This window comes from Rhinolophus ferrumequinum, unplaced genomic scaffold (genome assembly GCF_004115265.2).
Source record: "Rhinolophus ferrumequinum isolate MPI-CBG mRhiFer1 unplaced genomic scaffold, mRhiFer1_v1.p scaffold_84_arrow_ctg1, whole genome shotgun sequence".
In the NCBI taxonomy this organism is placed as follows: domain Eukaryota; kingdom Metazoa; phylum Chordata; class Mammalia; order Chiroptera; family Rhinolophidae; genus Rhinolophus; species Rhinolophus ferrumequinum.
In genome coordinates this window covers 468,241-496,061 of record NW_022680440.1, presented here as the reverse complement: position 1 = coordinate 496,061, position 27,821 = coordinate 468,241, and the positions used below count along the sequence as shown (strand labels likewise).

Below are 27,821 nucleotides of genomic sequence, written 5' to 3'. Positions count from 1 at the left end.
TGGCTTCCTCCCACCTCCAAGCAGCCCTCAAGTCACTTTAATGTGTGACTGGGCTTGACAATCACTGGACCAAGTGGTCATGAAGGGCCTTTTATGCTTGGGAACTTTCCCAGGACCATGGGTGAATCCTGCAAGCCCCACCAACGTGTCTCTTTTCCTGTGGTTGTACATACAACTAACTCAGTGGGTCCTGGCGTCCCCTCTGGTCTGTAGGCAACAGCCATGGTGCTGACAAGCCGGTGTAATAACAAGTCCCAGCCTCTTTTACTGTTGACTGACTTATGCTGAACTTTCTGAAACTCTGGTTTTCATTCTCATTGGCCCTGAGAGTCTTAGAACTCAACTCACCTACTCAAGCATAAGAAGCCCTCAACGACCATTTGGTCCGTGGTTTCCAACCCCAGCCACACATTAAAGTGACTTGAGGAGTTTTAAAAATATCAGCATCTGGGTCCCCCATCATAAATCAGTTACACCAGAATCTCAGAGGGTGGAACTGGACATAGATGTTTTCAAAAGCTCCTAGGGGATTAAAATGTACACCCAGGTTGAGAACCATTGTTCTCATTGAATCTCCTCATTTAGTAACACGTGGAGAAGGTAAGTGACTTGTCCAATGCCACACAGAGAGTTAGACTAATTTTAGGACTTCACTGTAGTTGTCTCAGATTTGACTCACCACTATCCTTTATTACCAGGTACATTATAACTTCTTTCTCAGTCTCATCCATTTATGCGTATAAAGTCAAGTCAAGAGGGAGTTATTCATGATTGTATAACCTTGTTCTCAAATAGCTTCTGCAGCTGCACGCTGTGCTCATTCTGGACTGGAGCAATGCAGTCTTTGGCTCCTTTCCTCACAGGGCCAGTGATGGCGTCCCCATCCACAGGCGCGCAGAACAGCTGCCCTCTGGGACCAGTGGAGAACAGACAGGAGCACCTGGGTCCTAGAATCAGACCTAGATTTGAACCCTGGCTCCACCACGTAAACCTTCCTGAGCCTATGCACTATGAGTTTTTCCTCTGCACTATGAGTTAAAAATCTCTAACTCCAGACTTGGTTTGACTGTAAAGCTTCATTTCAGGATCCCTGACTTGCACAGGCCACTTACAAGGCCCTAGAAGAGGCTCTCTCAGTTTTGAAGTCATATTTTTAATTCTTTTTCATAAAGAGAGCTCCTACTCCAAGTGTTATTATCCTCAGACCCCACAAAACCTGGATTTGCTTCTCAGTACCCCAGAGCTGCTGTGGGGTTAAATAATATTCTGTTTATAGAGTGTGGGACATACAGTAGATGCTCAATAAGTATCACTTCCCTCCAGAACAGCCCAAAAAAGGGATGAAAGACAGAACAGCAGCTGCTGTGCATTCCCTTTAATGTCCCATACATTGCCATTCAACAGCCCAGCACCCATTCCAAGTGTGGCCTCTGGGGTCCAGACACAGTGGAGGGGTTGCTAATGCCACTGACTCTCCAGGGAGGCCTCCTCGGCTCTGATGTGACTGTGGATCCAGTCGAGGTAGCGGCTGACTTTGGTATAAATGCCATAGTTGTGGAGGCGCCCGCAGCCCTCACCCCAGCTCACCAAGCCCACCAGGAACCAGGTGCCGTGGAAGGAGGCAACCATAGGTCCCCCGCTGTCCCCCTCACAGGCATCCCGTGGGTCCCCGAGGATGCCCGCACACAGCATGTTCTCAGAGACCACGTTGTGCATGGCTTCAATGCACTTGCTGCGAGGCGCCACGGGGATCTTGATGAAGTTGAGAACGAAGGTGCGGTTTCTCTTGCTCTCACTGCGGTAGCCCCAGCCTGTCACCACCGTCTCCTGGCCGACCTTGGTGAGCTCACGCTCTGAGAGGCCGCTGTCCGGGAGGCAGATGGGCACAATGGTCTTTGAGAAGGTGGCGGGCCGGGCCAGGCGGAGCAGTGCGATGTCATTGTCGGTGGTGCTCCTGCTGTAGTTGGGGTGCATGAGGACCTCGCTGATGTCCAGGTCCACCTCCCACTTCTCCCTGCGCCGAAGGTCATACTCCCCTGCAGAGCAGAGGGGCTGTGAGAATGGGCGTGGGGAGGCAGACACCGCCGAGCTCAGGAGTCCCTGCTGGGGGTCAGGACTGGGCCCACTGCTGCAGTGGCCAGTGTATCTCGGGCACCATCATGGGCCTCATGTCTGCATTGCGGTTCCCTATAAAGGGTAACAGCCTGTGGGTGTCGATCCTAAAGGGGCAGAATGCTGGTCTGAATTTAGGACTCACTCAGATGAGGCAGTGCCCGGGAAGTAACTAGCAGGGGGCAGTCAGCAGGGAAGTTCCAAGTCCCACTGTAAACCTGGGACACAGATCAGAGCCACAAAGAGAATATGGGGCAACTGCAGATGGAGAGATGAGAGCCCCTGCCAGCAGGGACACGCCACGGCAGAGGCGGGCAGGAGCAGCAAGAGCAGAGAGGAGGAACAGCGGGATCCAGGCTCCACAGGAAAGTAAGATGTGGGTCACACGTAAGAGACAAGGTCCTCTCAGGCAAGTTACATGGGTCCTGGAAGGTCGGGGTCCCCTGGAATTCCAGGTGGGGCCTCCCTGGAGGCCACTGGCCATTGGTCGTGCTGCAGGTAATTGTGGGCATGTGAAACCGGTTGTTCTCAACATAATTTTTCCTCCTTTTTTGCATAAAGAATGGTGTGAGAACCCCCTCCAGTCACTGGTATAAAGTGGGGCCAAGGCCTGGGGACCCCAACTACCGCAGAGAAGCCGCTGACTGCCGAGGCACATGCTGCTGGAGCTCTGCTGACAGCTCCATCCCCACTAGAGTGTGGGAAGCACAGCCCTGAGGCCAGGCTGTGTGCAACACTTGTGGGTCTGCATCAGCCAGTGCTGGAGGTCTGCACACAGCCTGACGCCCACAGCCGGCAGGGAAGAGGCAAGTGTGTGTGCCACCCCCTCATTTGCAAACTTTGTATATAAGTGCCTGGGCCCAGATTTGAAGAAGGCCCCAAAGAATCCCCTACCTGCAGAATACCAGGTGTTACCGTGTCTGAAATCCCACAGGAGTAGCAGGGTGGGAGCAAATAGGCCTCTACCCCCAAACACTTTCTTTGGAGCTCAAGCACCCCAGGGATAGGCTCCCCAAACCTGGCCAGCCTGCATGGTGCCACCCCTCCCCAAGGCCTCTGCTGGCCCCCTCCTGCCTGGCTCCAGCCCGCACCAAGCCTAACGGTGAGCTTCTTTGAGTCCTCCATGCAGTGGGCCGCTGTCAGCACCCAGGAAGTGTGGATGAGCACCGCCCCACAGGCCAGCTTCTTCTTCGAGTCCAGCAGGATCACCTGAAAGGGGGTCGGGTGGGCAGTGACACCACAGCACTGCCTTCTGACCACTCCAGTCAGGGCCCCTGGGTCGCAGCTCAGCCCCGGCAGTGGTCCTCAAACCTGAGGCACTGGCAGTAGAAGGAGGTCTTTCCTGGGTTCCCCAGCCAGGAGGGCATGGACTTCTGGCCCTTTGCTGGCATTTTCTATTTCCGCACATTTCAGAAAGTTGGCGCTGTTCCAAGCGTCTCCCTGCATTGTCCAAGGTGTTCCTGTCGTCCTGAACATCACCCAGAGAATGCTTCTCATCCTTGGGGGCTCAGACAGGGCCTCAAGTACTCTGGGAAGCATTTGAGGCCCCCAGGCTGCCTTTGGGGTCCCCCTTGGGTTACCTCAATTCCTGTCCTGCTGGCCCTCTGGCTCTGGTCCCATTTGGCTGCTGTGTGTGTAGGGTCCTGACCCTCCCAAGTCTGTGAGCTCCCCAGGCCTGCCAATCCCCTCCTTAGAGATTTCTATCCCCCAATGCCTGGCAGAGAGGAGGACCAAATAAGTGTTACTTCCCATGGTGAGGCAGGAGAGGCTCAGGGGCAGCCCCTCCTCCAGCCCTTCCCTATGCCAAACCCTCACCCGTGAGCAGGGCCTCTGTCAAAAATCGTACCAGCAAAACATTAGCTTTCCAGCTTTTTAAAAACTGTCATTCTCCTCCTGCACATCCCACTATGCCCCACCCCCCCTTCCCTGGCCGCTCTTCTCTCATCAAGTTACTTCCATCTTTCTCTACAACACCCCCCACCTTAGCACTCACCACCGCCTCCCAAAGGCACCCCTTCCTGTTTGTGCATCCTGAGCTGGAACTCCCAGGCCTCTGGCCCCCTCTCACCTGCCAGGGACTCTCCCCCTGTAAGGTCAACTTCCCGTTGATGAGCCGCGGGTCCACTTGGTCTGCTTGGTCTGTGCAACATTTCAAGGTCTTGCCCTTCTTCTCCATTGGGTTCCATGGTCTCCCACAGGGGAATTTCACTGAAGGCAGGGGAGGCAGTGAGGGCCTGCCAGGACTACCCCCCAGACTGCCTCCCCATTTTTATCCACCTCTCACCTGCAGGCTAGTTTGCCGCATTGTTGGGTTAAAGGGATAAATGATGCTTAGACACACAAATGTATCAATCTGCAAATTTCCTTGGGTTGGTCAGTCAACAAACAGTGCCACCTGATGGCAAGAGTCAGACCAAGCAGCATCACTACGTAGCGTAGCCAGGTGTTCCCGTGCAGGTTACTAAACTTCTCAGAGTTCAGTGTTCCCCAGGGCTGTTGGGAGCAATCCCTGAGATACTTGTCAGGTCTTATGCTGGGATGCTGCCAAGCTCCTAACAGAGGATAGAAATTATGGAGACAAGCAGGTGGACATTCTTGGAGAGCCCCAAAGTAGCTCTGAGCACCGTTGTGAAGTCCTCTGTCAACAGGAGAAAGAACTGAGGACCGGGAGGTCTACTGGGATCGGCCATTCAGCTAGGCTGAGCGATTTGGACTTATTGAAGGGCAATGGGAAACCATAAGCCGGGCAACTGAACAGTGACAGAGAATGGAGATGAGACAACAGCAAGTAAATTCCAGAAGCTGTACAGCAGATGGGCATGGTAACTCGCTTTGACAACTGAGAAAGCAAAAACCTCTGTCAGAAACAGGGGATGCCGGACCCAGACTGCTTTGCAGCACAGAACTCCGGGAAGGCTTGGTGCTTCTGAAGGGTGAGGTGCAGGTGGATTGCAGACAGTAATGCTGGGAGTTTATAAGACAGACTTGACTCTCCTCCCTCACCCCTGCAGAAGGCCTTAGGTGTGTATTCTCTGCAGAGGGTAAACCATAGGCTGTGACTTGGGGACCTCAGGTTCCACCACAGGAAAGAGTGACACACAATGAACAAAGGCAGTCACACAGACATCTGCAGACTGGGCAGACGCCAGCTTCCCCTTCCCCCGTTCCCCCTGCTCTGAGGGGCAAGAAGCCAGGCTGGAACCACACAAGCCTGAGCTTGGAGGATTCCTTTCAGAAAACGGCGTCAAGTAAAGACCTCAGGGTCTGGGCAGTAGGGGTTCTGCCAGTGACCTGGGCCCTTGGATGGTCTCGCAGGAAAGCCCACAAGCCAATACATTCAGTAGGCATTTCCCTGCAACTTCCTATGAATTCTAATTCTTTTAAAATACAAAGTTAGAACTGTGTTTTGTTTGTTTGTTTTGTTTTCTTCAGTAAAGGATTGGAATATAAAATTGTGGAAAGGTCCCTGAAAGAAGAACACAAAGTTAAAGAGATGGAAAACACGAGATATGATCACAAAATACAGTGACTGCTGCTGCCAAGCGCCAGTCAGCAGAAAGACGGGAATCTTTAATATAGGAAGCAACATGTCAAACCTTAATGACAGTGTGTGACAAGTTTCAACTTGTTTGGTGCAGTGAGTCGGGTGTGAGCTATGGTTGAGAGAAGGTGTGTTTTAAAGTGTGCCGTAAATCATCCTCCATCATGACAGTGCTCCATGTCACATGTCACTTCTGGTATGACAATTTCTGTCAGATAAAAACATTACGGTGTGTCCTCATGAACCTTATTCACCAGATCTGGCGCTGTACAACTTCTGGCTCTTTCCCAAAGTTGAAATGATTCAGGACATCAAGGCAGCCACAGCAGCGCAAGTAGACACTCACAAAAGAGGACTTCCAGAACTGCTTCAGAAAGTAGCAAGAATGTTAAGTGTGTTCAAAGAGAGGGGGAGTATTTTAAGGGGGATTAATGGCAATGTGTCTTTTACTGTAATAGTTTTTTATTTAAACATTCACTGTATTTTGGATCACACGTCTTAAAAGAAAAACTAAAATAGATCAATCAAGAGGAAAGAGATCTGAATAACAGGAGGTACAGAAAGAGAGAACAGAGGAGAGATTATTTAAAAAAAATAATAATAACTACTGAGATGTTCCTAGAGGTAGCAGATATGAATTTCCACATCCAAAAGGTCCACCAAAGGGCACTGTACAATGAGTGAAGTAAGACCCACAGTGAGGGACAACCTGCTGAAATTCACTATAAGAGTTGAAAAACTCTACTTATTTGTACATATGTAAATTTTGATGAAAATTACAATGCATACAAAGGAAAACAGGGAGGAAGGCAGAATCATGGTTTCTGTCTCTCCTCGGAGAATCCAGAGGTAACGTGGGAAATGGCATGCGGGGCTGAACCAAGTGTCTTAAGGAAAGATAGCCATCCACGATAGATGGAGGAAGATGCTGGAGGCCTGGCCCCCTGTGTCGGCTCAGAGTATGGGAGGTGAGCTACCTATGGGCTCACGCGCCAGGAGTTGAACGCAACGTGAGCACCTGGAGGAAGGCGGACAAGCAAGGTGAAGAGCAGGCAGGAAGCCGGCAGAGGGCATCCTGGCTCCTCGTGGGCTGACTGCGCTGCGGTGGCTCCCGGGGTTGGGGCGGCCCTCTTCCTTCAGCGGGACTCAGTGCTGTTCCTCGCTCACGCCCCGGAGCCGCCCTGTACCCCACCGCCCTGCTCCGCTCGGGGGCTCACCTTTGGGCTCGCAGTGCAGGTGGTCGTCCGCCAGCCGGTAGCCGGGAGCGCAGCTGCAGCGGCGCCGGCCCTCTTCCTCCAGGCAATAGTGCGCGCAGCCGCCATTGTCCACTGAGCAGTTGGAGGAGCGCACCTCTGGACGCACAAGGGAGGAGGACGCCGAGGGGGCGCGGTGACACCCTGCGCCCGGCCCTGCAGTGCAGTGCCGCACGTGCCGCCGCCCCCGCCGCCCCCGCCGCCCTCGGGACCTCAGCCCGCTGTCCGGCTCTGCGGCCCCTCACCTTGCATGCAGAAGCGGCCTTCCCAGCCCAGGCCACAGTCGCAGCGGAAGCCACCTATGCCGTCGATGCACGTGCCATGGCCGCAGCATGGGCTGTCGCACGGGTGCTCCGGCAGCTGGACGGTGCACTGGTCGTCGTCTGCGACATGAGGTTTGGGAGGTGTCACTGGTGCCGCCAGCCCCCTCGTCGTCCCCACATCGGCCCAGAGACTCCCAAAGGGGCATGGCACTGCAGCCAGGAGTCTAGAGAGCACTCACCAAGGTACTTGGACCAGAAGGCCAGCTGTGGAGAGAAGGGGCTGCGTCAGGGACCGTCGGTCAGCCCTTGTGCCTTTAAGGGGAGCCCACAGGGAACCTCTTGGGTCTGGCCCTGGTGGGGCCTGGCAGCCTCTAAGTGGGCAGGAGACATAAGGGCTTCCAGAGGGGTCAGCCCCTGCTTCTCAGGGCCTGCTGATACAGCTGCACCTTGAATAAGTCCACCTCCTCCCTGCCCCCTGTTGTCCATCTCCACCCCACAGCCAGGTGAACAACACTCCTCCCCCAGCAGCTGGAATCCTGCTCTCTCATTCTGCTACCGCAGCAGCCTCTGCAATGAAAGGGACCCAAGGTCCCCACCAGGCTAGTCTGCCTCCTTCCAGTAGTTCAGCACTCCTCCTGGCTTTTCTGGACCTCTCCTGAATCTGGTCTTTCCCTAAGCCAGTGTTTCCCAAGTTGAGCGAGGGCCAGGATCTCACTGGTGAGACACAGAATGCTCGTTGAGAAGGTCTGGGACAGCGGTCCCCTTTTCTAACCAGTTGCTGCTGCTGCTGCTGCTGCTGCTGCTGCTGCTGCTGCTGCTGCTGCTGCTGCTGGTCTGAGACCACCACCTTGCATGCAGACCACCCTGAGATCCACTGCTCAATGCCTATGCCGTCAACCCCCCCCCCCCAGGCAGCATGGGCTCTGCCCTGCTGGCCCAGAGACCTTGGGGGGAGTTAAGGGAGCCCCAGGACTGATGTGATGTGCTCAGATTGAGCCTGCTTAATATCATTTTGGCGTCTGTTGAGGAGGCCATTTGGGGAAAGAGGCAGTGGGGATCTAGTCAAGGAGGTGGAGGCTGAGGGCAAGTGGGGAGCAGACCAGAGGGCCCTCCCTCGGCCTAGAAAGGCCTGAACAAGAAGTACATCTCAAAAAGGACCCAGGTGGTGGCACAACTCCCAGATTCTAGTAGCTGAAGTGAGCACTTGGGGATGGAGGGGGTCTGAGTCTCGTATTGGAAAGCTACCTCTCTTACAAGTCCACCTTCCACCTCAAGGCCTGGTGGCCAGAGAGGACACAGACCCTTTCCTCAGACCCCCGGGCCAGCAGATTTTGCCCCTTGAGAATATGAACTGAGGCAAAGAGTGAGCACATGTGGACAGACATGAGGGATTCAGGTCACACGCCCTGATCAGTAGGTCCATGGGTGGAAACAGACATGCTGACCTTTTGGTCACAGAGAGAGCACGGGAGGCGGAAGCGTCCAGCTGCAGATGGACAGTGAACTGAACTACCTGCAGTGGGGCTGGGCGGGTACCCAGCCTAAGGCTTCCCCAAACTCTCTTTTCCTGGAACCATGTGCAGAGTTCTGCTTCTTGCAGCCGCATGTGCCCTGACCAAGACCATAGTGTCCTGTTCATTCCACTCAGCCCCAGGCTGGGGAGAGGGGCTGGTGCCCACTGCCTCCCCAGGCCCCCAAGAGGTCCTCGGTGGTCAGCCCCAGCCTGTTCCTTCAGGCCCCAGCTGGCCACCCCTCAGCCTCGTCCTCTGGACCCAGCCAGATGGCCTTACTGTGTCATCCACATTTTTGAAAATCTCGTTGGCCTCCTCAAAGTCACAGATCTCCTCCATGCACTCCCGCTCCAGGTTGCTGGGCCGGAGCTCCTCCAGGAAGGAGTTGGCACGTTTGTGGATCCGTAGCACCTGGTGGGCCTGCTCACTGCTGGAGAACACTGAGTCTGTGTGGGGAGGGGAGGTCACCTTAGTGGAGGGGCCTGAGGTAGGGGCCACGTAAGGGCTCTGCTAGGGTGAGCCTGGGGAGGACTTATGATTCCAGCTCCCCATTCTCTCCCCTCTCCCCCTGCTTGAAGAGGTGACTGACCACCGGAGCAGAGGAGACTTGACAATTCATACCTCCCTTTAAACCCCAACCTGACCTCCATGTGACCTTGAGCCAGGATCTTTACATCTCTAAACCTTAGTTTATTCATCCAAAATGAGGACATTTTACTATACTAAGTAAAACAGTCCAGTGCCTGGCACAGAAATGAGCACGCAGTGTCACATGCCATATGCTGCTGTTGTTACCAAGAATATAATATTAAACGGTCTCATTGTTCTCTGAATATACATGTACAACCCTCTCTTGACACCATCCCTCGCTTCTCTCTCCCCTCGCCTCTCATTGAGCATTTCCCACGCTCTTCCCCTTGGGCAGGCACACCTGAAGGACAGCAGACCTGTCACCCAGAGAGCATCACCACATGTCTCCTGGGCTCTGAGAGGTGTTTGTCTTGGATACAGGGGACAGCTGGGATGGAGGAATCAAGTCAAGGGAGTGCAGAAGAGAAGCTCGAAAGACAAGGCTGGGAAAGGAAGGTGTGCTTGAGCTGAGTCTGCACAGTGGAACCCAGAGGTCCACAGGTGAGAGCTGTGGGCTTGGAGGGTGGGAAAGGGCGCCCCAGGCAGAGAAGCAGATCGGGAAGAGGCATGGATGCAAGGAACAGCCCAGTGTGGCTCTCGGAGAGGCAGGGGCTGCAGAATAAACTGGGCAGCTCATCCTTCCTGCGTGGCATCCTTCTTCCTCCTGCTGGCTGTGGGGCTGTAGGGTGGGGCAAGGTTTTAGGAGGACAGGCTGCCTGGGGCAGTGTGGCTCTGATGTGGCCTGGACTGGGCCTGGGGCTTTCATAGTTGAGAGAGTGATGAATGGAGTGGGAAGGCCCAGGGGACTCTGTGACCCAGACCCCAGGGTGGAGGAAGGAGCTTCAGGATGTGACCCCCTGACCTGGGCTCCCTGCTGTCCTCACAACATTCTGCCCTCCAGCCAGGGAGGCTGCTAACTCCGCCTGCCTCTCACCTCACCCTGAGGCTCAGAGGGGATAGTAGATGGTGTGAAGGCCTGGGGTCCTGGGGGGTGGGGCACAGGGAATGGCCTTACCGGGATTAACTGGTGTGCTGGAAATTCCCCAGATGGTCAGGAACAGGAAGAGGCTCGCCAGCTGCCACATTCTGGAGTTGCTGACACCTGTCTGAGGAGGACTTCTGAGTTCCCGCAGCCCCACCAGCCCCCGCTCTGCCTGCCTCCCCCCAGACAGGAGCCAAATGGAAGGGTCTCCCATGTGTGCTGATTGTCAGGGCAAAAGCTGGGCTTGGGAGTCCCTGTCCACTAGGCAGACAGCCACCTGGCACCTCAGTCTCCTTCTCCATAGGGGTCTAGGGTCACACCACCTGCTCCAAATCTGAAGGGGGAAGAGAGAAAGTGGACAGGGCATAAAGTCCTGGGGACGATCAAAGGGGCCTCAGCAGGTGCGCCCAGAGTGTCCATGCACTCCCTATTCTGCGTGAGCCTTGGGGTATGGTGCCGTCGCTGATCGGCTGGCCAGGCCGAGAGTAATAGCTAACGTCAGCTACTCATGATGTCTTTCAAGCAAGGTTCAGAGGACAGGCCACCAGGTCAAACTTCTTGGTGCAAATTACAGCTCCAGGACTGCAACACTGGGCAAGGGACCTAACTGATCCATGCCTCATTTCCGTCATTCATAAAACGGATAGAAAAACTGTTTTTCTGCCTTATAGGGTTATTGTGAGAGTTAAATGAGTTCATTCAACATGAAGCTCTTAAAATGTGGTATGCACATAGCAAATTCTCAGTAAACACTGCTATTATTGTCCCAGTTAAGCTTCACAGCCACCCAAGATGTAGGTTTAATGTTGTCATCCCATTTCACGGAGGGGGAAATATAGGCTCCGAGGCATGAAGTAGCTTATTAAAACCCACAACCAAGAGGTGGCAGAGCTCAGACTCAAGCCCAGGACAGTGTGGCTCCAGGCCTGGAACCAGAACTCCTGCCCCAAACCACCAGCTGCCCCAAAAAGCCACAGAGGCAGCCCTGCGGCTGGACGCTGAAGAGCCCCCCACTGCCTCCAAGGCTGAGTGGGCAGGCCTGCCTGCCCCATGTGCACTCCAGTCTGACCTCTCTCCACCTTCGCTCACCCTCTCAGAAGCTGGTTCTGACATTTGTTTAAACCAGAGGCCCCAAGTTTAGAGGTGGGGGTGGGTTGGGGAACATGGGGAGTCCCAGGCTCCCAGTCGCCTCTGGTGATGGCTGTGAGCCCTGGAGGCCCTCCACCAATTTCCATTTGCTTCGAAGTCTGGGAAGAAGGCCCCTTGGAACTGTGGTTCCTAGGCCTGCCTGGCCAGTGGCAAAGCCTTGATTTCCCTTTTCTCCAACTTCCAGCCAGCCTCTCAAACCCTGGCTCGAGGACTTAGCCCTCACCCCTGCTCAGCCCTCCTCCGACCCACCTCACAGACCTGCCCGGAAGGGGACTTACTGGGGTGGGCTGTGGAGAAACTGCAAGGTCGCCCTCCTGCCGCCATGACAGCCTGGAACTCGAGTTAATCCATAACCGCAAATATTTGCTTGCTTGGCCCTCAGTGCTGAGGCCTCGCTCTCCATGGACAAACAAACAAATTTCCAGCTCAGGACAGCTTGGTTTGCCCAAAGCCCACCTTGCCCACCAATGGTGCCATCCAGGAGGAAAAGAGGGGAAGGACGAGCACTTTCAAAACTGTGCACAGATGTGGTCTTGTTTTAGCCTCATAGAGGCTGGCTGAAGGAGGGACCTTGTTCCCATCTTGCAGGTGGGACATTTTTACGCAGAGATATTGCAGTTTGGCCCAGATCAGCACAACTTGTAATGGATCAAATTCACCATAGTTCACCAAATCTGGGATATGATTATTACAAGAGGCACCTATTTATGTGCCAATATATATATAAAAAAGAAACACTGCCAATCACACATTGACATGCCAGTCTAATTTCTGATTTTCGTGATGTAAAATGAAAAGATATGCCTCTTGGGTCCCCAACACACAGGAGCCAGGCACTCCGAAGGCTCTCAGCTCTGGTCTGTCTGTAACGCCCGCCACAGCTGCACATGGCTAGTCCTATAACCTCTATTTTGCCAGTGAGGATACTCAGAAATCTTTCATTACTTCCCCAAATTCACCAAGCTGGTCGGTGGCAGACTTGGATGAGAAAACTCAGATCTTCCTGGTACCTCTTGGCCACCTTTGTGAACAAGTGAGAGAAACAAAGAGGATTCCGGAAAGGCTGAAGTCAGTTCATGGCTGGGATGCAGGAAAGGACAAGGGCAGAAGTAAAGGCTCGACCTGGAGCTTTGCCTGGGCCCTGCAGCCTGTCAGTATTCATAGGCATCTTCCTTCCTTCCCTGCACCTGCTGTCCCGAAGATGCCCCCATTTCTCCATACCCTGCCCCCTCCTTGGAGAACTTGACCACACTCTTCAGAGTCCCAGCTCCTGCTGCTTCTGGTGACTGCACAGGGAAGTCACTGGACCCAGGAGTCAATCAGATTCTCTACCCCAGGCCCTAGGAGTAGGGCCCCAGAGCCCTCATTGCACTGTGAGCACCGGACTTGGAAAGTTCTGAAGCCAGGGTCTGAGCATCAATGTTTGGTCCTAAAGTGGAGGACACAACGAGGAAGGAGGTGCACCCCTGCTGAGAGACTGAGCAGGAGACTAAGGAGACCTGAGGGTGGAAGGGAGCAGCCAGGTGGCCCCACCTCATAATGAGGGGGCACATCCTGGCTTTGGGGTCATGAGGGTCTTCCCACCTTGCTAGGAAATCCTCTTTCTTTCAGTTTCTTTAATTTGCTGTAGTAGCTTGTGTTCCTCCTACTTAGGAACAGCAACATGCCTGGGCTCTGGAGGTATAAGGCCCTCGTGCTGGCAACATGGCCCACATGAGAAGGTAAGAGGAACAGGAGGAGACTCTAACAGGGCAGGCCCATAGGGCAGAGGCCAGCTGGCAGGTACAGATGGTGACGCTGAAGGGGTTCAGAGGACAGGGAACTCAGCACAAGCTGGGTGGGCAGGGAAGGCTACCTGGAGGAGGTGGAGCTTCAGCTGGACATCAGAGGGCAGGCAGGGCCCTGGTAATAGAGGAACTTCGGGCTCAGATGGGGAGGGAGCAGGAGGCACAGGAGGTGAGCAGTGGGGGAGCTGCTGAAGGTGAGGTAGGAGGAGAGGGGAGGGGATAGAATGGGGTTTGGAATGGAGCCTATAGACAGTGGGGAGCCAGGGACTGTTTGTGAGGGTCTGTGGCAGCTGTTGAGAGAAGGGGAGACATGGTCCTGCTGGCTCTGGCAGGGAGCATGGAGACCACAGTCATGGCCACACACAAGGGGTGGCTCATATGGCTGAAGAACTTGTAAAAATGCCTCCTGCACCCAGGGTTTTCTCCAGGTGTCCTCCCCATAAGTCTACTGCAGTCACTGCCCTTGGCTCTCCCCATCTTTACTTGGCCTCCTGCTATCCTCTCACCTCACCTACTAAGAGCAAGGCGCTTGGGTGTCCAGTGGGACTCCTTCCTTTCCCCACCAAACTCCTCACCTTCCATGTGTGCCCCAGCCTCACATGGGGGATGAATTCCATGTGCCATCTACATAGGGTCCACACACTGATCCTGAACCTGCCTGAGGCAGCCACATCCAAACCAGCCCAGATGCCCAGAAGAGCCAGGACAGCCGCAGTGGAGAAGTGACCAGTGCTGGGGGTCTGCCGAGGCCTCCAAGCATGCTCAGAGTTCAGGAGGCTTCCTCCTGGAGAGCTCTTCATACCTGTTGGCTTGCTGGGGCTCTGCAGCTGGGTTACCTGCTGCATACCTCATTGGCTGGCAGTGCAGGAGACAGGGTCATCTCCAGAGGTAGGGAAGGTCTCTGCCACCATACCCTAGCTCTGCTGGCTCTGAAAGGCTGGCATCACCTGGGGAGTGCTCCCAGGAATCCAGGTGTCTCTGCTCACTTGCAACAGGTTTCCAGCAAGGGGCACTGCTCTGGTCCCGTGGAAGGGGCCAGCCCTTGTTCCAAAGTGCAGTCTCACTGCACTTGGGGCGGGTGCTGCCGGGGCGGGTGCTGCCGATTCTCCTTGTATGACTGGGGAATTTCCTTCTTCAAGTGTGTATCACCCCACAGGGGCCCGAATTCAGTCAGGCCGAATGCAGATGCCAGGGCAGGACTTGACATTAGAGCTAACTGATTTAGAGAGAGGATGGGTGTTGGTGCAAGGGGATCGCGGTATTTGTGCAGATGCCAGCAAAGGAATAAGAAGCAAAAGTGTGGGGGAAAAACAGAAAGGCAAAACTATCAGATGGCATCAGCAGTTAGGGTCTTTGGGGTCAGGTTCGTATGGGTTTAAACCTCATTGGAGCTCCTTCCTGGATGGTTGATTTAACTTCCCTGGGTCTCAATGTCCACATCTGTAAAATGAGGCGAATAATAGCATCCACCTCAGGTGCTTGTTACAAGGGTTAAATTAAGTCGTTTCTACAAGGTGGGCAAGGCCTGGGATTTAACAGGTGATCAATCAACAATTTCCTCTCTTGGCTCCTCAAATATCCTAGAGAAAAGGTGAGGTGCCTCACAAAGCTTTGTAAGGATCAAAGTCTGGGGACAATGGGTGTCTCCCTTCATAAATATCCGTGAAGGTAGGGAAGAGGTTGACCATGAAGGGGAAGAGAGGAAAGGACAGCTGTCATCTGTGTAGCAGCTTAGCAGCCTCTGGCTCTGAGCATTCAGTCACCTGTAATCTTATCTAGTGTTGGCCCCAACTCTGGTAATAGGTGCTGTCACAATGACTGATAGCAGGCGTCAGTGCAATGTGGGTTTAATAAGAACAGGGCCACAAGTGGAAGAACTTTACGTTTGACTGTATTCAGTTTGATCACTACATGAGAAAAGGGTTTCCTAAAAGGCTGCAGGCAAGAAAATGGAAAGAGGTCAAAATGTCGTCTGCATCATAGGATAGAAATGTCATTGTTATTTTGTATTAAAATTGGTAATATCTGTTTACTTGGTCCTATTGTATTTACATTCTCCTTTTAAAAAGTCTTACATGTACTGTATCTTTTTAAAAAATACTATTTTTACAGAAGAGTTTTAGGTTCACAGCAAAATTGAAGGGAGGATACAGAGATTTCCCATATGCCCCTGCCCCCCACACACATGCAGCCTCCCCCATTACCAACACCCCCATCACAGTGGTGCATTTGTTACAACTGCTGAACCTACATTGACACATGACAATCAAAATCCGTAGTTTACATTATGTTCACTCTTGATGTTTTACATTCATTAGTTTACAAGAATGTGTAAAGACATATACACATCTCTGTAGTATCATACTGAGTATTTTCACTGCCCTGAAAATCCTCTGTGCCCTACCTATTCATCCCCCCTCCCCAACCCCTAGCAACTACTGGTCTTTTTATTGTCTCCATAGTTCTGTCTTTTCCAGAACGTCATAGAGTTGGAATCATACAGCATGTAGCCTCCTTCATGCGTTTTAATACAAAATTTAAGTATCCAATAAAGTTAAAATAAATTGCTGTATCAGAGGACAAAAACATTATAAAACTATTGTTATATTTTTCTCACACATATTATTGTTTAATTAGTCCTATTAATTACCATCATTACTAATCCTAAATAATAGCATTTATGGAACAGAAAAGTCAGACTGTGTAATTTCAAATAAACACCTATTTGATCATATTTCTATGTTAAAGTAACATACCCCCGTAAGTGTATAATTATTTTTTTAATACATTATTATGGGTTTTGGGGGTCTGATATGGTTGTGTCCCTGGCTGGAGCGCTAATGTTGATCTCCTGAGTACGTATCCCACCTCCTCTGCCTCGGTTTTGTTTAAGTCCCAGGGATGCAGAGCCGACTAAGACCGGGTCGTGGTCCCGGCTCACAGTCGGGAGACACACACACTAAACAGGCTTACAGGGAGAAACGTCAACTGTGCCAGGACAGAGGTTCCCCCTGTAATCCTGGGGGGACCTAACCCAGCCCAGAGGAGGCCCTCTGGAAGGCTACCGGGAGGAAGCAAGCCTCGGCCGAACTGCGTGGGCGGAAGAGGAAGAAGAGGGGCAAGGGTGTTAGAGTTCTAAAAGGGGGCGTGTGGTGGAGGGCTGGGCCCGGCACCTGGGCCTCTCCCGGCAGGTGAGTGCCTCCAAAGGGCGTGAGCTGCCAAGGTCTCCCTCCCGGCGCCCCGCGTCCTCCCGGGCCCAGCCTTGAGAGAGAACACTGCGTCCGCAGCGCCTACTTCACATTCTGCGGAAGTCAGGAGCGAGCCGGGCTGCTCCTGTGGCGGGGCATCGGCCCGGTCCCGCCGCGCTCCCGACGCGAGCACAGCGGCCGCCACCGCCCTCCCTCCGTGCAGCAGCCGACTCCAGCCCGTCCGCTTCCGTCTCTGTAGCCGCCCCCTAGAGCTCCGCTCCAGGCCCCCCGCCCCGCTCCCCACCTGCCCACCTCAGATCCCAGATACCCCGCTCCAGCCCCACTGCACTCCGCCCCAGCCCCGCCCACCCGCTCCAGTCCTCCCCATCCCCAGCCCCGCCCACCCACTCCGCTCCAACCCCCTCCATCACCGCCCACCCCTCCAGCCCCCCAGCCCCGCCCACCCGCTCCAGCCCCCGCCCCGCACCACTGCAGGCCCCGTCCCCAGCCCCGTCCCCCCAGCCCCAGCCCCGCCCCGCCGCTCCAGGCCCCCGCCTCCCCGCCCCAGCCCCCCTCGGCCCCACCCCCAGCCCCGCCTCGCACCGACCTCTGCGAGCAGCCCGCGTCTCACTGAGTCATCCTTGAGTCCGCGCCCCTGACAACAATCCTCGCCGTGCCCCGGCTGGACTTAGGGATTTAGGACGCCGCGGGGGCGGGGGGAAGAAAGAGGAGGGAGGGAAGGAAGGCAGTACCGAAAGCACCGGAGAGGAAGAGAGGCGGAAGGGCGGCACTGACGGGAAGAACGGGAGGGCAAATGCCACAGCCAGCGTTTGTAACCTATGGCTTGCAGGCCAAACCTGGTATGTCTTTTGTTTTTGTTCGGCACAGGAGCTAAGATGGGTTTTTCCATTTCTAATTGTTGAAAAATACCAAAAGATGAGTACTTTGTAAACCAATGAAAGTTGTATAAAATTCAAATTTCAGTGTCCACGAAAAGTTTTATTGGAACTGCGACACTCCTTTGTTACGTATGTCCATGGCTGCTCCGCAGGACAAAGGCAGAGTCCAACAGTTGGGAGTGACTCCATGGCCACCAAATCCTAACATGGTTACTATGTGTACCCTCTCAGAAGCTTTGCTGCCAGCATTCCAGAAGGTGCTCAGGGTCTAGCTGTTCAGGAGGCAGTTCTGTGGTGAGCACATCCTGGGTAGACCGCTGCCTGAGGTGTCTCTGACCCCGGGGCGCCATTCCAGCCCTGCTAAGCACCTTAAGGTTTGTCAGCTGGCAAGAGAGGCCTCTTCACAGGAGTCTCAGGGCAGCCCTCTGTGGGGGATGAACTTGCTGGGCTCTGGGGCAGTGGCTGCCCGCTGCAGCCTGGGGATCCAGCTTTGTCCCACACCTTCTCTGGGAGCCCTACACTGTATGGCGTGGCAGGGTCCCCATGGTGCCACATGCTCCCAGCTGACTGGTGGTGTTCCAGGTTACCCATTAACCAGCCAGTCCTCACACAAAGTTCCAGGAAGTCAGGCCTGCACATTTATTGCCTGGCGGCTCCCAGGGACAGGGATGTGCCCCATCACCTGCAGCCTGGGGCAAACTGTCTTGGCATCCGTGTTCTGGCCTTATGACAGTTGTGACTTGACTCAGTGTTTTTCAAACTTAAAGAAAAACCCTCAACCCTCCGTAAGAAATACATTTTACGTCGCAAGAAAGCCTCACAAAACTACCCCATTGCACGCTATGTACTCTTGCCATTGTCTATTCTTTTTTTTTAAAAGCGATGATCATGAAACTAAATTTATTTTCTGACCTACTAATAGGTTTCAACCTGCAGTATGAAAAATGTATGTGATGGTATCCAGACATAGCTGTCTTTTCTCTTTTTCAGTACAAAGCTGTGGGGACAGAGCCCCAAAAAGCAGTTTCCAGGCTCTCGGCCTCACATAGAAAGGTGCTGGCTCAGGTAGTAAATGGCCATCGACTGTGATCAAATGGCCAGCAGCTGTGGCTAGTTGGCCGTCAGCTGTAACCAGTGAGCCATTAGCCATGAATATAACTGCCGTGGCTAGGCTAGTAGCAAAAAAAAAGGAAAATGGGGGCTAGCAAGAAGATGGTGGCTGAGCCTGCAAGTGGAGCAGTGAGGGTTGAGAATTGTGTGGCTCCTGTTTCCTGTGTCTCCAACCCAGCCACCAGCGAGAATATAGTGGTGTGACTCCCCTACTTATGGCTCCGTGGGTGTTCCTTTTTGGCCTCACCATGTCCTGAGTTCTTATGTGGGGAGCAGGACCAGAGACCCCAGAGACCCTGCCTGACACCCCGCACGACAAATGGCGCAGCGAGCAGGGTATGGTGTCGGCCAAAGCTCTCCGAAGGGCAGTGGAGCAGTTTGTGCATATGAACACTCAGTCTCAGGAAGACCAGGAGGAGCAGCTGCCTGAGAGCTGGAACCCCGTGGAGGGGTGGGAAGACGTGGACGGTTCCCCAACCAGCAGAGGCCGGAGAAAGCGAAGGTCCTTGCGGCCCTATGGGCTGGGAAGTGCTTGCTGAGGCAGCCCGGATACAGGACTTGTAGTCCCAGGAGGAATGGCTTGCTGAGTCCTCCGTGGGAGCTGAGGGTGAAGTCAAGGTCATCCCTCACCCCGAGGACAGCCCTGGCAATGACTATGGACTATGGGGAATTGCCTTCCATCCCTAATTTAATGGACCGCTTCACTGTTTGGGAACATACCACCATGTAGTGGAACTGGGGGATGTTTGCTTTTGTGTCTTGACCGGCCACCATTGAGAATATGTAAGCACCTTGACTGTGAGCCGCTGTTGTTCCAGCACGGTACCCTGAGAGGCCCAGAGAGAGTGGCAGTGCCCTGAGAGCCCTGGCTGAGTCCAGGAAGTCTGGCTGTGTCCAGAGAGAGTGGCAGTGCCCTGAGAGCCCTGGCTGTGTCCAGGAAGTCTGGCTGTGTCCAGAGAGAGTGGCAGTGCCCTGAGGGGACCTGGCTGAGTCCAGGAAGTCTGGCTGTGTCCAGAGAGAGTGGCAGTGCCCTGAGAGCCCTGGCTGTGTCCAGGAAGTCTGGCTGTGTCCAGAGAGAGTGGCAGTGCCCTGGGAGCCCTGGCTGAGTCCAGGAGGTCTGGCTGTGTCCAGAGAGAGTGGCAGTGCCCTGAGAGGCCCTCGTGTGCCCGGGTAGACTAGTGGTACCCTAAGAAGTCCAGGAAGTCTGGCTGTGCGCAGAAGTACTGGTGGTGCCCTGAGAAACCCTGGCTGTGCCCGGGGAGACTAGTGGTACCCTAAGAAGTCCAGGAAGTCTGGCTGTGCCCAGAAGTACTGGTGGTGCCCTGAGAAACCCTGGCTGTGCCCGGGGAGACTAGTGGTACCCTAAGAAGTCCAGGAAGTCTGGCTGTGCCCAGAAGTACTGGTGGTGCCCTGAGAAACCCTGGCTGTGACCAGAGAGCATAGCTGTGTCCAGGAAATAGCATTCACCTCCAGGCTCCTCGCACAGGGCCCCTCGCGGAAGACGCTTGTCGCGTAGATTGTGAGGCGAGACCCTGTAGGGGTGGAGTGTGGGGACAGAGCCCCAAAAAGCAGTTTCCAGGCTCTCGGCCTCACATAGAAAGGTGCTGGCTCAGGTAGTAAATGGCCATCGACTGTGATCAAATGGCCAGCAGCTGTGGCTAGTTGGCCGTCAGCTGTAACCAGTGAGCCATTAGCCATGAATATAACTGCCGTGGCTAGGCTAGTAGCAAAAAAAAAGGAAAATGGGGGCTAGCAAGAAGATGGTGGCTGAGCCTGCAAGTGGAGCAGAGAGGGTTGAGAATTGTGTGGCTCCTGTTTCCTGTGTCTCCAACCCAGCCACCAGCGAGAATATAGTGGTGTGACTCCCCTACTTATGGCTCCGTGGGTGTTCCTTTTTGGCCTCACCATGTCCTGCGTTCTTATGTGGGGAGTGGGAGCTGAGACCCCAGAGACCCTGCCTGACACCCCGCACGACAAAAGCTCAGCAGCAGGAAGAGCCTGCTTCCCCTGTGGGCAGAGGCTTCTTGCCTCTCAGTCTCCATGACCGCCCTTAACTTCCTCCAACCTGAGGCAGAGCCCCAGCCTCCGTGATCAATAAATACTCATACGTGTTTGTGCATACCTAATGGGTATGGAATCTTGGTAACTGATTTTGGGGGGGAAGGGAGGGACTGGGGCTAGGAAGAGGGCTTCCTTTTCATTGTACTTTGCTGCTGGTTGCATTTTGTGGCATATGTATTAAAGTTTTTATTTAAAAACATTTCAAAGTTACGAAAGTGTCAGAAGCAAATGTAACAGCCCTGCAACCACCACCAAGTTCATGTTCTTTGCCTTCCTCTCAGCCACCCTCCCCTCCCCCTTCCACAGACCTCTCCAGTCAGCCTCAGCACTTCCCCCAGAAGTGGATGAAGCCTCTGAATTGTTAACCTTCTGGGCATCCCTGACAATTGATCCTGTCAAAACTTGAGGGGAAAGTTATTTGCCATCCTTAGACTGTCCCTCCTGACACTGTCTGCCAGCACCCATTTTATTTTGAAAACTGTGACATAAAAATTTGTCAATATAGCTCATTTCACTCAGACTCCTCTAATGGTAATGATAGGTCGGCTGATAAAGGAACGTGCATGGTCCTTTTTTAGTTAAGAAAGTTTATTAAGAGAAAATCCAATTTATTAAGAAAAAGTCTATCGGTCTGAACAAAGACAGCTACAGCCTGGGCTTCACGCCTAAAGGATACTTGCAGCCCCGAAGGAGGGGATGAGGAGGGTTTTACAGGGGCTATGCTGACAGGGTAGCAGTGTTTGAACAGAAAATGCTGACTGCCTGTAAGCCAGTAGCTGTTTTGTGACGTTTTTCTGTTTTCGCAAGTTTGGCTGTGTCTGCAGGTGCAGGCCAACAGACATTTTCTTGTTTTTTCGCAGACACGGCACTGTCTGTAAGTCAAGGTCTCTGAGACCTAACATTCAGAGACCTAACATTCCAGCCTTGTTTGTTAATAAAAAGGAGAGGGGCTATCATGTCTCTCTTCTGTAGCTGCTTCACGCTGAACGGGGGCGGCGAGAGGAGGGGACATTGTGGAAGGGGCTGGTAATGTTGTTGTAGGAGAAGCATCTCATGGACAGCTTCGTTTGTGAACACCTGGAGTCTGCTTGTGGGGACAGAGCCCCAGAAAGCAGTTTCCAGGCTCTCGGCCTCAAGTGGAAAGGTGCTGGCTCAGGTAGTAGATGGCCATCAGCTGTGGCTGGTTGGCCGTCAGCTGTAACCATTGAGCCATTGGCCACTAATATAACTGCCGCGGCTACAGAGGGAAGTCGAGGAGAGAGGAGAGAGGAGGAGACTGAAGGAGAGTGGAGGAGAGTGGAGGAGAGTCGGTCGGTTGGCAGCAAAGTGGACAGCAGGTCTCACGTCGTGTAAACCCAGCGAGACCGTAGTGGTATGACTTCCCTACCTATGGCTCCGTGGGTGTTCCTTTTTGGCCTAGCCATGTCCTGCGTTCTTGTGTGGGGAGCGGGACCAGAGACCCTGCCTGACACCCCGCAGGCCGCCCCGCACGACACCCCGCATGACAAATGGCGCAGCGAGCAGGGTATGGTGTCGGCCGAAACTCTCCGGAATGTACTGGAGCAGTTTACACGTATAAAAGCTCAGTTTCGTAAGCAGCGTGTGGTGCAGGCCAAAACCTACCGAAGCATGGTGGAGCGGTTTGTGCGTGTGAGAGCCCAGCTTCAAGAGGCCCGTGAGGAGCGACACCGGGAACGGGAGGCGCGGTCTGCCTGGGAGACTCAAGCCTCCAGCTGGCACTCCACCTTCTTGGCCATGGAAGGCGTTGCCTTAATTTTGATGATCTGCTGCGGCCTTAGGCTCCGATGGTGTGGACATCTTATAAGGAGGCCTCCACCCACTCAGACACCTGTCACGGTGAGCAAGATTCCAACCAGGTAGAAATGGAGTCTGACTCTGGGCAGGAGGGCGGGTGGCCCCCACACAGTGTGTGGTGTCCGGTGGCCACTGTTCTCAGGAGTTGGACCCCCAAGGAGGGGTGGGAGGACATGGATGGCTCTCCAGCCAGCGTGGAGAGCGCCCTGAAGGCTCTGGCTGAGCGGTTGCCGGAGGAGGAGAAGGCTACAGCCGGCCGTGTGGGCTGGCTGTTCCTCACGGCCTTGAGTCTCAATACGGAAAATGCGCTTAATGAAATGGCCCAGGTGCTGGACCAGGTGTCCCGGTTGGAGGCACTGGAAGCTCGGGTCCGCTTGTTGGAAGCGGGGCCCCACAGTGGAGACTCTGAGGCAGAGGCGGAGGAAGCGAGTGGAGACAATGTAGCTCCCAACCCCCAAGCCCGGCCAATCTTGAAGCAAAGAGTAAAACGTGAGCAACCTTTGGGCCCTGGGGGTGTTGCTGCAGGCAACCCAGCTGTGACTGAGTTCACAACCTACACCCCATACACTCCCACTGAGTTGCAGGAGCTGGGGAGGCGGTACCGACAGAGCCCTGAAAAGCCAGTCTCGGCTTGGCTACTACGTTTATGGGATGAGGGGGCAGACAGCATTCTCTGCTCCCCAGGCGAGATGGAAAAGCTAGCCTTTGTGACAGTGCATCCGTCCCTGCGACAAAGGTTACAGAACTGCCATAGGTTGGCCCACGACCAGGGCAACCATTCTCTAATGGAGTGGCTCACTGCTGTGGTACGCACAGTATGGGGACAGGCTGGCGAGCTGCCAGACACTGTCAGTCAATGGCAGTCATATACGGAATTTATGCAAATCATCCGTGAAATGGGTATGAGACACGCTATTTTTAACCTTAACATGCAGGGGCCGGATGATGAGCTTTTTACAGCCAGCATGAGAGATCTGGTTTTGGATACTGCACCTGCGAGTGCTTTTGGATCCTTGGTTGCTATTCTTACACCTTATGTAGGGCGACGGATACATGAAGTTACAACTGCCATGGCCACCCTAGGGGATGTTGAAAGCCGGAGGCGAAGGAAATTAAGACAGGAGGTCCGAGCAGTTGAGACCTGGAAGCCCAAATCAAAAGTAAAGGGGCGAGGTCGCGGGCCTCAGAGAGTAACACGCGCACAGATGTGGCGTGATCTTGTGGCAGCAGGGGTCAATTGGAAGAAAATAGACCGACAACCCAATGCACTCCTGCTGGAACTTTGGAAACAGTTGCGTCCGGAACAACAATTCCGGAGAAGCATAAAGGAGAAGTCTGGGAAAGCGCGAACCGTGTCCCTCCAGGACTTCATGCAGCCACTTGAGGCCGACTCCTTTCAGCTTGATTAGGGGTGGGGCCAAGGTACCCGGTCAGAGGGGACGAGCAGGGACCGGAGGCCCCACGTGGAACTGTCCATACATTGGTCCCCTTCTAATGTGCAGAGGGTTTTGGCCCCAGTGGACACTGGCGCAGACTGCAGTCTTGTTTATGGGAACCCAGAACTGTTCCCTGGACCAGCAATCTGCATTGATGGCTACGGGGGAAAGACTATGACTGTGAAAGCCGTTTCCTTACCAGTGGGTATAGGAAGGCTTCCCCCTCGTACCTACAAGGTTTATGTCTCCCCCGTTCCGGAGTATATTCTAGGGGTGGACGTGCTACATGGCCTCAGCTTACAGACGACGGTAGGAGAGTTCCGTCTCCGGATCCGGATGGTGAAAGCGGTGACACGTCGGCATGCTCACCACCCTCCTCAAGTGTTGCCACAGCCCCGGCGCGTGGTTACAGTGCGACAGTACCGCCTGCCAGGAGGGCAGGAGGAGATTTGTCGTACAATATTGGAACTGGAGAAGGCACATATTGTGAGGCCAACGCACAGTCCCTTTAACTCCCCAGTATGGCCTGTCAAGAAGCCAGATGGGACCTGGCGAATGACTGTGGACTATAGGGAGTTAAATAAGGTGACACCACCCTTGCACGCTGCAGTGCCTTCAATAAATGATTTAATGGATCGTCTGACTGTCCGCCTGGGGACATATCACTATGTAGTGGACTTGGCCAATGCTTTTTTCTCCATTGACATTGCACCCGAGTGTCAAGAGCAGTTTGCTTTTACTTGGGATGGGCGGCAGTGGACTTTTCAAGTCCTTCCGCAAGGATACTTGCACAGCCCCACTATCTGCCACGGGCTCGTGGCCCAGGATTTGGCACAGTGGGATCGCCCATCCTCTGTGGCCTTGTTTCATTATGTCGATGATATTCTGTTAACATCAGATTCTCTTTCTGATTTAGAGCAAGCAGCTCCCTCTCTTCTCCACCACCTGAAGTCACGCGGCTGGGCGGTGAATGAGGAAAAAGTCCAAGGCCCTGGCTTATCCGTCAAGTTTTTGGGTGTTGTGTGGTCGGGTAAGACAAAGGTTATACCTGAGGCAATCATTGATAAGATACAAGCCTTTCCCCGGCCGACCAAGGTCTCCCAACTGCAGACATATTTGGGTCTGCTAGGATATTGGCGGGCGTTTGTACCCCATTTAGCACAAATGGCAAGGCCCTTGTACAATATGATAAAAAAGGGAGCCTCATGGGATTGGACAGAGGCTGTAGAGCAAGCCTTCGTTGCCACAAAACGGGCAGTGCAGCAGGCACAGGCTCTGCAAGTAGTGGACCCCGGCCGCCCATTTGAACTTGATGTTCACGTAATCCAAGAGGGGTACGGATGGGGCCTCTGGCAACGGCAGGAGCGTCTCCGGTTGCCAGTGGGATTTTGGTCCCAATTATGGAAAGGAGCAGAGGTCCGCTACTCACTAATAGAGAAACAGCTGGCTGCTGTGTACGCAGCCCTAGTGGCCACAGAAGCCATCACAGGAACGGCACGGGTGTTGGTTCGAACAACCTATCCTGTCCAGGGGTGCGTCCGTACGTGGACCCAGGGACCCAAAATGGGGGTGGCACAGACCACCACCCTCGCCAAGTGGGGTGCCTACTTGGAGCAACGTAGCACCCTTAGTTCAAGCCCTTTGAGCACAGAGCTACAACAGGTCCTGGGGCCTGTGGAGCTTGTAGCCCAGGCTGAGCCAAGCGCTCTGCCTAGCGGGGAGGACTTGGAGCCCTCGCCCTATAAAGAAGGACAGCCCCCAGTACCTGAGGATGCCTGGTTTACTGATGGTTCTAGCCGAGGGGCTGCAGCTGTTTGGACGGCTATTGGTGTGCAGCCCAAAACAGACACCATTTGGTTTGATACTGGGGTGGGCCAGAGTAGCCAGTGGGCTGAGCTACGGGCCGTGTGGATGGTAATCAGCCACGAGCCCGGGCCCCTAGTTATTTGTACTGACAGCTGGGCGGTGTTCCGGGCCCTAACGCTGTGGCTCCCTACGTGGAAACACCAAAACTGGTTGGTAGGACACCGTCCACTGTGGGGTCAAGCCATGTGGCAGGACCTTTGGGACCTAGGGCAGAGAAAAGAGGTGACCCTAATGCATGTCACAGGTCACTCCCCCTTAGTGTCCCCAGGTAATGATGAAGCAGATGCCCTAGCACGGGTCCGATGGTTAGAACGGGCTCCTGCCACTGATGTGGCCCATTGGCTGCATAGGAAATTGTAGCACGCCGGAAGCCGAACCATGTGGCAGGTGAGCAGACGCTGGGGTCTGCCTTTGAAATGGCAGGAGATAGCAGATGCCTGTTATGACTGTGCCGTCTGTGCCCAGGACAACCCCCAAAGGCGGAGGCTCCCCTGGGGAGACACAGCAGATTACGCGAGGGAGGGTGCCCCTCACTCGCTGGCAAGTGGATTACATTGGACCCCTGCCTAAGGCCCGCAATGCGATATACGCGTTTACAGCAGTGGACACTGCTACGGGATTGATGTTTGCTTGGCCGTGTCCAGCTGCGGATCAGCGGCATACAGTGGTTGCTCTTACACGGCTGTGCACCCTCTATGGGCGCCCGCAAGTCATTGAAAGTGACAGGGGTACCCATTTTACGGGGCAAGAAGTGCAGCGCTGGGCTGCCAGGATGGACGTGCAATGGTTGTTTCACACCCCGTATAACCCATAAGCAGCTGGCATGATTGAACGCTATAACGGCCTTTTGAAGCAAGGTCTCCGGGTGTCAAAACACCCTCCCACGATGTGTGACTGGGCCTCGCATTTATGGGATGTCCTGAGAGTCCTGAATGAGAGACCACGGAAGGGAGGGCCTGCACCAGTGGAAGCTCTGCTACATCAAACGGCCGCTCCCATTCAATTACAAGTTACCACCAGTGAGACTCTGTTAAAACCAGGCTACGGCAGAAATGGAAACATTTTGCTGCCAGCCCCCACATGCTTGAAAGCAGGGGAACGGCAGCAATGGACTTGGCCCTGGCAGGTCAAAAGCCCCCACTGTCGCTGGTTGGGCCTGATAGCCCCATGGGGGGCCGGTTTGACTCATGATTTGCAAGTGACGCCAGGGGTGGTGGCTGAGTGGCCACCACAAGTGACTGTAGTATATGAAGGTCCTGATACTGGGATGATTTTGCGGGGAGACTATGTGCTCTCACTATGGCCTATTATGGGGTCACCTGTTCTGTTACATGTTGAAACTATGCAAGGGACCCCAAGCACTGCCATAAAGGTGTGGTACCACAAACCGGGAAAGGTGCCAGTGGCAGCAACCCTCCTTTCCCAAGACAAAAAGCTTCCATCCCAGATGGAAGGGATTTGCCACTGTTGGTTCCTAAAACTACCGTTTCTTTTCATCCGTAGGTGTCAATAGGCTAATATGGCACAGGGACCCTCGCGGAAGACGCTTGTCGCGTAGATTATGAGGCGAGAACCTGTAGGGGTGGAGTGTGGGGACACAGCCCCAAAAAGCAGTTTCCAGGCTCTCGGCCTCATGTGGAAAGGTGCTGGCTCAGGTAGTAGATGGCCATCAGCTATGGCTGGTTGGCTGTCAGCTGTAACCATTGAGCCATTGGCCACTAATATAACTGCCGCGGCTACAGAGGGAAGTCGAGGAGAGAGGAGAGAGGAGGAGACTGAAGGAGAGTGGAGGAGAGTGGAGGAGAGTCGGTCGGTTGGCAGCAAAGCGGACAGCAGGTCTCATGTCGTGTAAACCCAGCGAGACCATAGTGGTATGACTTCCCTACCTATGGCTCCGTGGGTGTTCCTTTTTGGCCTAGCCATGTCCTGCGTTCTTGTGTGGGGAGTGGGACCAGAGACCCTGCCTGACACCCCGCATGACACTGCTGTACAGGAATTGGGAGAAAAAGCAGAGGAGGCAGGGACCAAAGGCTAGGACCAAAAATGATGATTAGAGGCCCTATGAGGGGGAGAAGCCAAGCGCCCCAGTTACCCATAAACCAGGAGCTCCATTGATTCTTGAAGCGGTCTGTTTTTCTGAGCCTGGGCGAGGTCCCGTAAGTGGTGTAAGGAGACTCCTAGCTCTGCTGTCCCTGTCGCTACTCCTGCAAAGATGCCC

General features: G+C 54.2%; 2 protein-coding genes across 9 annotated transcripts in view; one reads left to right on the top strand and one right to left on the bottom strand.

Moving 5' to 3' along the window:
* Positions 1–1,360: 1,360 nt before the first annotated feature.
* On the bottom strand, positions 1,361–17,153 carry PROC (protein C, inactivator of coagulation factors Va and VIIIa). Of its 8 annotated transcripts, none has more exons than XM_033102338.1 (10): positions 17,024–17,153; positions 10,326–10,416; positions 8,960–9,126; positions 7,409–7,433; positions 7,152–7,289; positions 6,871–7,005; positions 4,181–4,320; positions 3,424–3,552; positions 3,204–3,321; positions 1,361–2,036 (listed from the first exon to the last, which is right to left on the bottom strand). In XM_033102338.1, the coding sequence occupies exons 2-10, from the start codon at positions 10,393–10,395 to the stop codon at positions 1,459–1,461; spliced, it is 1,500 nt and encodes a 499-aa protein (XP_032958229.1). In that variant the 5' UTR covers positions 10,396–10,416; positions 17,024–17,153; the 3' UTR covers positions 1,361–1,458. The 8 variants fall into 8 exon arrangements, with proteins under 8 accessions (XP_032958229.1, XP_032958230.1, XP_032958226.1 ...); XM_033102339.1 differs by having other exon boundaries at positions 10,326–10,412; positions 17,024–17,109; XM_033102335.1 differs by lacking the exon at positions 17,024–17,153 and adding an exon at positions 14,076–14,273.
* Positions 17,154–17,190: 37 nt separating this feature from the next.
* Positions 17,191–27,821, top strand: part of MAP3K2 (mitogen-activated protein kinase kinase kinase 2) — a 148,551-nt gene continuing 137,920 nt past the window's right edge. The window contains exon 1 of the mRNA XM_033102330.1: positions 17,191–17,276. The gene's annotated coding sequence lies outside the window, so the exon portion shown is untranslated. The remainder of the gene's footprint in view (positions 17,277–27,821) is intronic.

Coding starts and splice junctions, on each gene's coding strand:
- PROC (XM_033102331.1), bottom strand. CDS start 13,106: ATGTTGCTGTTCCTAAGTAGGAGGAACACAAGCTACTACAGCAAATTA. Junction 10,417..13,025: donor AAAGAGGATTTCCTAGCAAG/GTGGGAAGACCC, acceptor AGTCCTCCTCAG/ACAGGTGTCAGCAACTCCAG. Junction 3,553..4,180: donor AGGGGGAGAGTCCCTGGCAG/GTGAGAGGGGGC, acceptor TGGACAATGCAG/GGAGACGCTTGGAACAGCGC.